Source organism: Lepus europaeus, chromosome 9 (genome assembly GCF_033115175.1).
Source record: "Lepus europaeus isolate LE1 chromosome 9, mLepTim1.pri, whole genome shotgun sequence".
Taxonomy (NCBI): Eukaryota; Metazoa; Chordata; class Mammalia; order Lagomorpha; family Leporidae; genus Lepus; species Lepus europaeus.
The window spans coordinates 116,980,334-116,993,964 of NC_084835.1; the positions used below are offsets into that span (position 1 = coordinate 116,980,334).

At 39.5% G+C, this 13,631-nt stretch overlaps 1 protein-coding gene across 1 annotated transcript in view; it reads right to left on the reverse strand.

Annotated features, from left to right (window-relative positions):
* Nucleotides 1-2,033: 2,033 nt before the first annotated feature.
* CD226 (CD226 molecule) overlaps nt 2,034-13,631 on the reverse strand; it is an 87,929-nt gene continuing 76,331 nt past the window's right edge. Inside the window, exons 4-6 of the mRNA XM_062200309.1 lie at nt 9,902-10,001; nt 6,353-6,410; nt 2,034-2,933 (exon numbers count right to left, since the gene is read on the reverse strand). Of these exons, the coding sequence (XP_062056293.1) occupies nt 2,820-2,933; nt 6,353-6,410; nt 9,902-10,001 (272 nt within the window). The 3' untranslated portion in view covers nt 2,034-2,819. The remainder of the gene's footprint in view (nt 2,934-6,352; nt 6,411-9,901; nt 10,002-13,631) is intronic.

Genomic DNA, 13,631 nt, shown 5'->3' on the forward strand with positions numbered 1-13,631 from the left:
GTGTCAATGGCTCTCATTAATACTCTGAGCAAGAGTTAAAAATGTAAACACCCATGGAAGGAGAGCCTCCAAACATCCTGGAGACTCTCCAGCCCAAGGACAGCACCCTCGTGGCTATGCTGATCCACCCTCAGGAATCGTTTTCTGTGTTGAAACGGGATTTCTGGCCGGCGCTGTGGTTTAACAGGCTAATCCTCTGCCTTGCGGCGCCAGCACACCGGGTTCTAGTCCCAGTCGGGGTGCCAGATTCTGTCCCGGTTGCCCCTCTTCCAGGCCAGCTCTCTGCTATGGCTCGGGAAGGCAGTGGAGGATGGCCCAAGTCCTTGGGCCCTGCACCTGCATGGGAGACCAGAAGCACCTGGCTCCTGGCTTCAGATCAGCGAGATGTGCCATTGGAGGGTGAACCAATGGCAAAAAGGAAGACCTTTCTCTCTGTCTCTCTCTCTCTCACTATCCACTCTGTCAAAAAAAAAAAAAAAAAAGAAACGGGATTTCTACTTCTCCATATCACAATTGTAGAAATGGTTTCCTTCTCACCCGTATGAATTGTTAGACTATTCTAGAAAGTAATACTTTTATTGTGTTTAACTTTTTTAAGAAATAGTTTTTTAAAAAAATATATATTTATTTATTTATTTGAAAGGCAGAGTTACAGAGAAGGAGAGATAGAAAGAGAGAGGTCTTCCATCCGCTGGTTCACTCCCCAAATCGTTGCAACAGCAGGAGCTTGGCCAATCTGAAGCCAGAAGCCAGGAGCTTCCTCTAGGTCTCCCACGTGGACGCAAGGGCCCAAGAACTTGGGCCATCTTCCTCTGCTATCCCAGGCCTTATTAGAGAGCTAGATTGGAAGTGGAGCAGCCAGGGCTTGAACTGGCGTCTATATGGGATGCTAGCACTGCAGGGGCAGCTTAACCTCTATGCCACAGTGTTGGCCTCAAGAAATAGTTTTTTAAATGATGCTTATGTCACTATTCAAACTGATAGACTTAGCTACAGAATATTTGGAAGATTGGCAGATCATTTCCTGATAAATTGGCTTTCAACTTTTGTATACTAATATATCCACAGAAACATTTCATGAATACATACATAAAAATCTTTACACAAACATTTAAAAATGAGAGTTTATGTACATTTGTAACTAGCAAATAGTCATTTTTATTATTTTTCTTTCAACTAGGAAATACTCATTTTTATTATTTTTCTTTTAGACAGTTTACAAAAACCTCACAATTTCTATAATTCACAGACATGTGGGCAATCATATTTTCTGTAAATCACAGAATAATTGCACCATTTGACACGTATGATATTTAGGGCTCAAATAAAAATTTTCATTGACTAGCTCAAAACTGCAAACTACAACCTAGAATCTGTTCAGATAGCATGAGAATTTTAACTATGTTCACTTAATATTTTCATGAAGCTTATAGCTTTGGTAATTAAATACAGGTTTTAAGCAATCATTTTAAAATAATGATCTTTTAGAGATTTTCAGAGATAAGTGATAAATCTTCAGACATGAAATACTCACTATACTCAAAAATGCTAATCGTGGTTTCAAGGTCTCCAGGACATTTTTATTTAGTTTCAAAATACTTGCTGAAGTTTGCCTACCTCTAGAATATTTTTAAAGTCTCAGATGTGATAGGTATGATCTTGAATGGCTTTGACCATCAGTTATGTCACTAGGACTGTTTTGTCCAAACCGTGAAGCAGGAATTCCCCTTTGTATCTTCCTGTTCTTTGACTCCTTTGCCCAACCTCCACTTTACCCTTCCCTTTAAAATTTCTACTCTACCACTCTATATTGCCACTTCTAACTCTCATTCTTTTTCATGTATTAAAGTTTTTATATACTTATTTTTTAAATTGAGTTATGCCTCAGTGCCTGAACCTTTTGAAAGAATTTGTGCATTAAAGATAATTCTTAAAAGTAGAAAAAAAATCAAAAACATTTTTTTTATTTTTGGTCCATCTTCTACATTTGCTCATAAGGTTAGGCCTAGGATGGTGGCAAGAATTCTACTTAGAATGAGACATCAATTTGAGAAGAGGAAAGGAAGTGATATTGCTGTCTTATTTGTCTTTCTCTTCGGTATTCATTTATTTACTGCCAAGTACTCTTCTAGACTATTTTGATATAGCTGATTCCAGAATGGGGGAGGGAGAACTAACCTAGACCCATGTATATTCACAATTTAGGATTTGGTAAGAAGCATCTCACATTCTATATTTGTTGGTAACCTCCTCAACCTTGAGTCTCCCTTTCCCACTGAATTGTAAGCAATGTACCTTGACTAAAGCTATTTCATCCTCTCTGGCCATGGTATCTGTCTCGTGATGGACAAATACCCACATCTATTTGCTATTCTGGAGAAGCAAGCTCTTTACCAGACAACAAGAAGAATGTATGAATCACCAGGAGTTACTGGCAGCCATCTGGAAGCCCCAGAGGAAAGCCTGTGAGTTATGCCTACCTCAGGGAAGTGAATTCTGCACTAAGGAAGGGGACCCAGACACTAGTTCATGTCCACACTTAATTCCAGACAAGTTAAGCCCTAGTTAATGATCTCCCCTAGATCGTTCTGGTACATGATTCAGTACATTTTCTTTTACATACACGCTAATTATTACAGTCAGATTTTCTGCATCATTTCTGTTCAGAACATTCTGTAAATGATGCAGCCCTTTTCCTGTCAAATGGAAGAGGTGTGATGAGTTGGTATCCACAGTAGAAGCTGGGTGGTGGGAGGAAGTTGTACGAAGGTTCATGCATTTAATAGTCATCTTGAATTTTCTCAAACAAAGGAAAAAGCTTAGACTCTAATCTTCGGTCTGCGAGAGAAGGTTGGGTAGTTGACATAAATATCTTCTTTCGCACTGTCCAGTGGCTGATTGGTAGAAGTATGACTTCTATAGTTCTTGGCTGCCTAGAAAGACAAACAGCAGAAGGTATGGATAATTCACTGCAGTTCAAAAACTAGTAAGTATATACAAAACATAGTCTCTCCTCAGTTCAACCACACTACAGGACAAACGTCCATTAGAAGTAATTTTGTGAAACATTTTTTCATGATAGAGAACTTCTGTCAAAACTCATATTCTCAATTTACAAGAGTATGATAGAGAAGCAACAGAAATCTAATCTACAGTATGTCTTGATCTACTCTGTTATGTGTTACCTGATTTGACCCCTTTCCCAGTGTTGGGCTATTGAAATGCCAACAATTATTTTTATTTCCATATGTAAAGTCTATTATATTTCCCCACAGTGAATACCCATTAATTTCTATTATGAATGTCTTAATAAAGGTTTTTAAAATGCATGGTGCCCAAGCCTTAAAAAACAAACTAAAAGCAATTTTAAAAAGATACTGGCATTCTCTTTTAAAGATGACGTCATGCAATCATTAATCTTCTCTCCCCTGATGAAGTCACTTTGACCATCTATATGTGTATATGTGACAGAAAATAAGCAAGTGTGAGAAAAAAAGAGAGAAGAGTGTAAGAAGGATTTTTAGTGAGAGAGTTTGGAAATTTGAGATGATTTTGGTATTTTCAAGGAGAAAGTAAAAGGAAAATTTAAGTTTCATTATTCCTTATATAACCTGTGTGGAAAACACAGAAGAACGAAGTAGGTTCAACTTACTTTCTCTTTCACATTCCGAATTACTCTCTATTTGTTATCATCCTTCAAAAAATCATTATTCTACAAAGGCCTGGAAAAGTTGGATAGCTAATGTAGACAGCTGCAAAATGTCTCTCCTCTCTCAAATTTCAAAACAATAAATGTGGCTTGAGTGCACGAGCGGCTAAGGACAAAAAGGAATAAAAAATGCAAGCAACAGAACACTGTTTTATTGCACACTGAGGTGGCAGATGAACACAGGCAACGTCTTGATTCTGCAGCTGATGCCAAACACCAAGCCATGAGTTAGGAGAAAAAAATCATTTTGCAAAAATAACTACTTAATAAAAGAAAAAAGTTTAAATGATTAATTATTAAGAAGTCTGAAGCACACACATTACATTTTCAGGTTTTTCTCCTCACTTTTTATTGCTTGATTTTTGATCATGTAGAATTCAAGTGCAAGTAATGAAGTGGAAGAGAATTTGGTGCAGTTTTGGATAGAACTTGAGGAAATATTTATCTTAGTCAGTTTGAGCTGCTATAATAGAAAACAAAGACTGGGTGGCTTAAACAGCAAACATTTATTTCTCACAGTTCCAGAGGCTGGCAAATCCAGGATCAAATGTCTGCTGATGGCACACTTCTTGGTTTGCACAGGACCATCTTTCCGTATCCTAACACAGCCCAGAGCAGAGACTGAAGCAACTCTTAGTCTCTTCAAAAAAGGGCATGAATCCGGTTCTTGAGGGCTCCACTCCCATGACATAATCCCCTCTCAAAGACCTCACCTTCTATGGGGAGGGGGAAAGCAAGTAGAGGCACAACCATTGCATCTATAGAAATACTTTGTAAAATCTCACTCTTAGGATCATTGGTTACTATCCTCACCCTGTCTTTTATGACCTTGTCTAAATATGATCAGAGTCGGCAAACTTGGAAGGCTTCCATAGCCTTGGCAACTCATGACGACAGCCTAGGGTGGTTACTGGCACCATAAACTAGAGTGTCAATTTGTTGGGTCAACAACAGGAGCCACTGTGCACTTGCTCCTCATGTGGGATCTCTGTCCTTAATGTGCTGTACATTGTGATTTAATGCTATAACTAGTACTCAAACAGTATGTTTCACTTTGTGTGTCTATGTGGGTGCAAACTGTTGAAATCTTTATACTAAATTGATCTTCTGTATATAAAGAGAATTGAAAATGAATCTTGATGCAAATGGAAGGGGAGAGGGAGCAGGAGAGGGGTGGGTTGCGGGTGGGAGGGAAGTTATGGGAGGGGGAAGTCACTGTAATCCATAAGCTGTACACTGGAAATTTATATTCATTAAATAAAAGTTAAAAAAAAATCTCATAAACAGAATGTGTTAAGGAGAGATTACGATCCCTACAGTAGAGATGATGAAAATGGGCATCTCTCTTATCTGCAAACTCAGAAGGAAGCATCTACTCTTTTAACTAATAAGTAAGTGAACAATAAAGTAAGGAGGAAATTTTTATTGTTCATCAATTCCTGCAGCCCACTGAGAAAGGTCTTTGACTTTTTAATATAATTCAAACAACCATTAATTAATAACTTAATTCAAAGGTAATGATGATGATGAACGCCATGCGTTGTGTCCCTCTATTTCTTTACTGTGCTTCTGAGTCTTTTATATAGCTCAATTTAATCTTCAAAACAATGGCAAGATACAAAAATAACTATGATTTGTACTGAGTTCAATAGAGCCTTCCAAAACTCTTGTCCTTCCCAGAACCTCATTATGTGCATTTATTTGGAAATAAATCCCTTCAGTTAAAATCAGTTAAGATGAAGTTGTGCTGGAATAGGGTGAGTTCCTGGTCCCATATAACTAGCATCTTTGTAAGAAAGGAAGAAACACAAATACACACTAGGGAGATGCTATGAAGACAAGCAGAGATTGGAACCATGTGTCTATAAACCAAGGACCACCCAGGATTGCAGGGTGCCACCAGCAGTCAGGACAGAAACATGGTGCAGGAAGCAACCCTCTAGAACCGTGAGAAAATAGATTTATGCTGTTTTTTTTTTCTTTTTGACAGGCAGAGTTAGACTGGGACAGAGAGTGACAGAGAGAAAGGTGTTCCTTCCATTGGTTCACCCCCCCAAATGGCTGCTGTGGCAGGTGCGCTGCGCCAATCTGAAGCCAGGAGCCAGGTGCTTCCTCCTGGTCTCCTATGCAGGTGCAGGGCCCAAACACTTGGGCCATCCTCCACTGCACTCCCAGGCCACAGCAGAGAGCTGGACTGGAAGAGGAGCAACCAGGACAGAATCTGACACACCCCAACTGGGACTAGGACCCGAGGTGCTGGCGCCGCAGGCAGAGGATTAGCCTTACAAGCATGGCACTGGCCCAGAGTTATACTGTTTTAAGCCACCCTGTTACACATCCCTAGGAAATTCACACAGATTTCAGTAACACATAGTATTGACTGTTATTATGTCAGTATAATTGCTCCTTTATATACATTAACATAAAAAGATAGTTTCAAAGGTATCAGTAGTAGGAAAATAATTCAGAAAAATAACTGTTTACTCAAGTAGTTGACAATTGAATAACTGGCAACTACATGCCCAGGTTATTAAAGGAAGAATTTAAAAAAAGATCACTAATTCACTAATTGCAAAATCAAATGACTTATAAAACATTCATGAATCATAAAAGTGAAAAAATGATAGTTCTGAGTGTACTCACCTTATTCTGTGTATCCCTGGATTTTTCAAATAGAACTCTTTTCTGTCTCCTTCTCCTCCTGGAACAGAGATTATTAAGACATTATACACCAACACTAGCATTATTTTGTGTATTCTGTACCTTTCCAGACCCTCAGAGTATATTCAAATTAAAGTGGCTGTCCACAACTGCCTTAGGCACACATCTAGCATTCTAATGACCTCAACTTCTTTCATTTTCCCTGACTTCTCCAATGTGCTCACAGACCGTAAGGACAACTATGTGACATCCAGCCAGTGTTCATTAGTAATTAATCTCAGTGATCTTGCTAAATAACAATTCATAGTTTGTTATAGAAATGACTTGGCACCTTCTTCAACCTCAAATTTAGATATTTTTCACAATTCAGACATTTTTAAGTGATGACTATGATTTCTAAGATGACGATGATAATGTAGTTAAGCTTTATAAAATCTGCCAGGTATTATTATCATCTATACAGATTATTTAGACTTCTTTGACTCTGTACTGAACAGATTGGGAAACCGAGGCATGGAGAGGAGGAACAACCTGTGGAATCGCACGGTTCGTTAGTGGCAGTGTCGGGAGCTGAGTCCACTGCCCTGCCCCTTCACTAATCAGGACTTTCTACATCTGGAAACACTCAGCTGAGGCCCAGTGGCCATTGGAACCACCCCATTCAATCGACTCTCCTCAGTGCCAAGGAAACCGATGAAGACCTAACTTCAGCAAGAATATTAAACAGTACAAGAGCAGAGGAAGTAGCTCCTGTAACTGAATGTCAGAGATGAAATTACTGCATCTGAGTTCTGTGTGTGAAAATAGTTATGGGGAGACAGTGACCGTTTCTTTGTCACCTTCCTAAAGAAAAGATTATCATTAAACAACAGAGTAGATGGGTTAAATGCAAAAATGCCAGGTTCCTTTAAAGATGAAGCAGCAATTCTTTTACAGAAATCTTGAAAACAAGATAGTGTCTCTCTCTAAGGAACAGTTATTCAGGTGATGGATGTTGACGTTGTCTGTCTCTTCTAGGCTCCCTGAAATCCTTTCAGCTGCCAACATAATCTCACCTATTCTGTGGGCATGTGTTTTTTTCATTTATTTATTACTTAAACAAATTATTTCTTAATTTACTTACTTATTCTATGTGCTAATTTAACAAATGTCTACCATTATTCTCACCAAATTTCTTCCGACAAACAAAAGTGTCAGTCTATAGTTTAAATTTTGGCTCCTTTCACACCTACCAGTACTGTACACCTCTCCCGGCCATGTTCATCTACTCATGTAGTTGTTCTTATCTTTACATGAAAACAACACAAAACAAGTACAGATAAATTGCTCCCAATGTTGCAGGACACATAGGCCACTAGGCTAGGCACAGGGGGGGAGCAAGATAGTCAAGCCAGCCCGTCAAGAGCTGCAGGATTTTTTTAAATAGTCAGACATTGTTTGAGGGTCATAATTGAAGCCCTTGATGATTTTTCAGAACATTTCCATTCGAAGTAACAACCACAAATTGATACTAGCTACAAAGTAGAAAGAATAAGTGGTTTTTCCTTCACGATGTTCGTGCATGATTATACATTCAAGTCCACTAATCTTTCTATCATATTTAACCAAGTGGGACAATGTACTCTGCAGTTCAATTTAGGTATTCACATAAAAAATGATGCATTTTCATGAAGCAAAATCCATCATGTCCAACATCTGTGACCCTCCAGAGGTCTACTCTGTCACTCACTCTCTCTTAGTCATGTTGCCCATGTCCCTGTGTGCTCTTCCTGCCATCTCTGCCCTCAGCACATTTTTTATGAACCAAGGTGAAGCAGCAGAGAAATTTTCAGTGACAATCACCCCTTGGCTGTTTACTTCAATTTTCTAATTTCTGGGCAGGGAAAGACTTGAGGGCAGCCTGTCATGGCAAGAAAGGTAAAACAACTGTCTTGTGTTTCAATTTAATTAGACAAATGCTTATTGAACATCCATTATTTGGACAGATTAGTGTTAAATGCTATCAAACATTTAAGAATGAATACAATAGAATCCCTGCCATTACAAATATTGTAGAAGGGAAGACAAGCATGAAAGTGAGTAAAATACAAATCAGGATGCGGGTAGCAGTGGATAAAAAAGTACAAGGTGAATTTAGAGAGTGACATCATGTCTATTTGCAGGGGCACAGAGAGAGGACAGACCTCTGAGAGGGGACAGGTGCTCTGCACACTGAATGATGCACAGGACTAAGTCACATATGAGGGAACATACTTTGGTAGCATAACAAATGGGAAGAGATTTGGGTGTGCTGAGAGAATAAAAGTTGTGGTTTTAACAAAATTTGTCAACATTCATTGGAGTTAGATAGAAAATATGAATAAATATTGTGCTAGGTCAGAAAGTAGGGTAGCCTCAACAATTGGGTTAGTGAGTTTTAAGACGACTCTAGTCACAGTGAGAAGATGAAATGTGTCCAACAGACAAATGACAGCTCAGTTAAGTTTTTAGAAGAGGAACCAGGAAAAGTCAAGAGATCTGAAAGCAGGAGAGCAGATTGCTGAGTGTCACTAAAGTCAAGAGTGGTAATAAGAATATTCACAGAGGTAGAGTGCAGAGATATGGAAATGAAATAGAAAAATGTGCTAAAAATCCTACTGAAAGGTGTGTGTGTGTGCGTGTGTGTGTTTATGTTCCTGGGAGAGAAAAGTGGAAATGAATATATTTATTTACTAAACAAATACATAACAGTGTCTATAATATACTATGTGAATAAAATATAAAAAATCAAAAGCATAGTCCCTCCCCCTGGTTAAAATAGCACTTCAGTTGGAACAGGGTATAAGCAGTAATAACCCAATGTGTTATAGCTAAGAAGTCCAACAAACCTAGACAAGTAGGCTGATGAACATAGGAAAGCTGGAGGAAGAGACGGTCAACCAAGAATATACTAGAAATTTTGCAACTGTACCACAAGACAGAAAAAGGCAGGAAACTCTAGTAGACACCCAAGAGCTACCACAATCTATATGGAAGCCCCTTCCAATCCCTTCTTCATCAATAATGCTTAATAATAGCACATAGATTGTTTATTTCTGAAAACCTATGAACACTTTAATTACATTGTTTGAATGTGTACATTACTGCATCTTATTGACCATTTTGTACAATGAATATTTGGTGAATGAATAAATTAAGGCACCGTCACTGACAAACCTTGTTCCCCTTCTCTGAACCTCTCTCTTCCTCCCTCATGCAAACACACACACACACACACACACCCCTCAGTGACAGCTTCCTCAGACAGAGGTAGGAGAGAGTGCAGAAGTATCAGAGGAAAGGGGCGATTGGTCAGCCCCTACTAACTTCCATGACTGCTCTAGATCTCCCCTGTAAAATCACTAGTGCTACTTCTTCTTTGTGAGAGAAAAGTACTTTAAAGAGTATGCAAATGCTAAGATAGCTTGACAAGTTATTGAGTTATTGATGGGGAACCTCTAACATTAGAATTACTTAGGGTAAACAACATTCAGAGGATGTTATCCGACTCACCTGTTGTAAGAAATGACAATGATGGTGGTAATTAGAATAACAACCAACAACACAACTGTCCCTCCAGCCACGAAATGGACATATGGGATATCACTTTTACCTAGGAGAAAAAAAATATATATAGTAAGAATTAGGAATCTAACTAAATCTTGGGGAAAAGATAGGAAAATGAAGAAAGTTTATGTTAATAATTAGAGCACAATAATGAAAACCAAAGAGAACAATCAAAAGATAAGATAAACTAAAGGAAAAAGATGTTTTCTTTTAGAGTCTCCTGAATATTTGAATCCTTACACACTTCTTTAGTTTCTTGATTGAGTTGGGTTTAACACTTTAAGATGAGTAAGAATACAAGGAGATTTCAAAAAGTTTGTTGAAAATGAAATTAAGAGATGTATATTTTATTGCAAACAATTTTGAAATCCATGCATACTGAGGGACTCCAAAAAGTTCTTGGGAAATGTGTACTAGGGAAAGAATATGCATAGATTTTAAAAATGTTTTGCACCAAAATAAACATAACCTTTTAATTCTTTTTCCCATGTAATTTTTAAGTACCTTCATAAAAAGGGCACATTTTCAATAGCTATGGCTTGATTCCATTAAGTCCCTCATCACAAATGCCAAATCTTCTGTAGAAAATAAAGCTATTTGGGGCTGGTGCTGTGGTGCAGTAGGTTAATCCTCTGCCTGCGGTGCCAGAATCCCAAATGGACACTGGTTCTAATCCTGGCTGTTCCTCTTCCAAACCAGTTCCCTACTAATGGACTGGGAAAGCAGTGGAAGATGGCCCAAGCACCCACGAGGGAGACTTGGAAGAAGCTCCTGGCTCCTGGCTTGGATCAGCTCAGCTCTGATCATTGTGGCCTTTTGGGGGAGTAAACCAGCGGATGGAAGACCTTTCTCTCTATCTCTCCTTTTCACTGTCTCTAACTCTACCTCTTTAATAAATAAATAAATAAAATCTTAAAAAAAAAAAACTATCAGCTGGCACCACAGCTCAATAGGCTAATCCTCCCCCTGCGGCGCCGGCACCCCGGGTTCTAGTCCCGGCCAGGGCACCAGATTCTGTCCCAGTTGCTCCTCTTCCAGTCCAGCTCTCTGCTGTGGCCTGGGAGTGCAGTGGAGGATGGCCCAAGTGCTTGGGCCCTGCCCCTGCATGGGAGACCAGGAGGAAGCACCTGGCTCCTGGCTTCGGATCAGCGCAGTGTGCTGGCCACAGCACACCAGCCGCAGAGGCCATTGGGGGGGTGAATCAGTGGAAAAAGAAGACCTTTCTCTCTGTCTCTCTCTCTCTCACTGTCCACTCTGCCTATCAAAAAAAAATTTAAAAAAAAAACTATCAAAATAGCACAAAATGATAAATTAAGTATATTTAACACAAAGCCTAGAACCCTGATGCTTATAAGGATAATTTTGCTTGATTTTACTCAATTTGAGTTAATGATAAAGAATAATCAGGAGAAACATGCCATTCCAATTCAGTGAACATGAGATTTATAATCAACGAGGAATGTGGAAATTTCATCCTGGGCCTTTCACTGTTGAACTGACTGACCTCCAGACAACTGCTTAGCCTTCCACGCACAGGTCTCTCTCTGCATCTCTCGAGTGTTGACAATGACACAGTTCTGATTACATCACAGACTGTGGTAAGAATCTGATGAGTCACTGAACACAAGAGCAATGAACCAGAGGACACAGCCTCCACAGCCCGATCCCCACAGGCACAGAGGTCACTTTGTCTTTGCTACTTCCTCCAGCCAGCCCCCTGCACACTTCACCCTTCACCTGCTGTGAGATGCACCCCAGGGAGAAGTAGCTCCATCAGTATCTGCTGCTGGAACACAGGGGACTGAATGGAGGCTAAGGGTTGTCTTTATGGCGCTCGCTCGCTCTCTCTCTCTCTCTCTCTCTCTCTCTCTCTCAGAATTGTGCCAATCTCCCCTCACAAGGAGAGAAGAGACAACAACACGACTCTCTCCCCTGAAAGTGAAGCTTGGATGTTTGTTCCACGATTTCCAGGCTGTCTGGAATCCCACTGCACCCTGAAAATCACACTTTTCAGCCAATGTTCCCCACTTTTCCCTCAGGTTGTTCTTCCAAAGTCTCTATTTAGCTGCACTATTTTGGAAGAAAATACTTGTAAATTATGAAACTGATAAAGGATTAATATCCAGAATCCATGAAGAGCTCAAGAAATTCAACAACAGCAAAACAAAAAATCCAGTTAAAAATGGGCAAAGGTCTTCAACATACACTTTTGAAAAGCGGAAATTCAAATTGAACAGACACATGAAACATTGTTCAGGATCACTAGCCATAAGGGAAATGCAAATCAAAACCACAAAGAGGTTTCACCTCACCCCAGTATGAATGCCTCTCATATAGAAATCAACAAACAATAAATTCTGGTGAGGATGTGAGGGAAAAGGTTCCCTAATCCACTGTTGGTGGGAAGGTTAACTGGTGCAGTCACTGTAGAAGGCAGTATGAAGATACCTCAGAAAGCTGAATATAGACTCACATATGACCCAGACATCTCACTCCTGGGAATTTATCCAAACAATATTAATTGCAGTTCAATTCACAACAGCCAAGATATGTAATCAACCCAGACATCCATTAACTGATGACTGGATAAAGAAATGATAGTATAAATACATTATGGAATACTACTCAGCAGTTAAAAAAAATGAAATCCTGTCTTTTGCAACAAAATAAATGCAACAGGAAACACTATACTTAGTGATATAAGCCAGTCCCAAAAAGACAGATACCATATGTTTTCTCTGATTTGTAGTAACTAAAAGAGTACCTAAAATGTAATGTATTAGGGTGAAATTGACATTTTGAGATTCGATGATCATTTACAGCCCTTGTCTCTACTGTTGAAGAACAGTGTTTTTTCCTTCATTCTGTTTTTGAACTCTTTACTTAGTGTAGGGTTAATATTATGAATATAAAGTAAATTGAACATACATCTCTGTAAAAATTAAGAGTGGGAATAGGAGAGGAAGGGCCGGCGCCGCAGCTCAATAGGCTAATCCTCCACTTGCGGCGCAGGCACACAGTGTTCTAGTCCTGGTCGGGGCACCAGATTCTGACCCAGTTGCTCCTTTTCCAGTCCAGCTCTCTGCTGTGACCCAGAAGTGCAGTGGAGGATGGCCCAAGTGCTTGGGCCCCTGCACCCACATGGGAGACCAGGAGGAAGCACCTGGCTCCTGGCTTGTGATCAGCACGGTGCCCTGGCCGCAGCGGCCATTGGGAGGTGAACCAATGGAAAAAGGAAGACCTTTCTCTCTCTCTCTCTCTCTCTCACTGTCCACTCTGCCTGTCAAAAAAAATATAGGAGAAGAAGGAGAAAGAATGGTGGGAGTGTGGGTGGGAAGGAGGGTAGAGTGGGAAATATTACTATACTCCTAAATCTTAATATATAAAATACATGAAATTTGTATACCTGAAATAATTTTTTTTAAAAAAAGAACAAAGACGAAAAAAAAAGGAACTCAAAATGTGACCTACTCATTCTTTCAGAAACTTCATTGCAAAGGGAAACTAAGACAAACAATAAGTGTCACATTTATATTTGTTTCAGCTCAATTCCACATGTAAGTGAGATCATGTGGGATTTGTCTTCTGTATCTGGCTTTTTCCTTTAGCATGATGTCTTCCAGGTTCACACATGTAGTCACACACCACAGGATTTCCTTCTCTTTCATGGCATAAA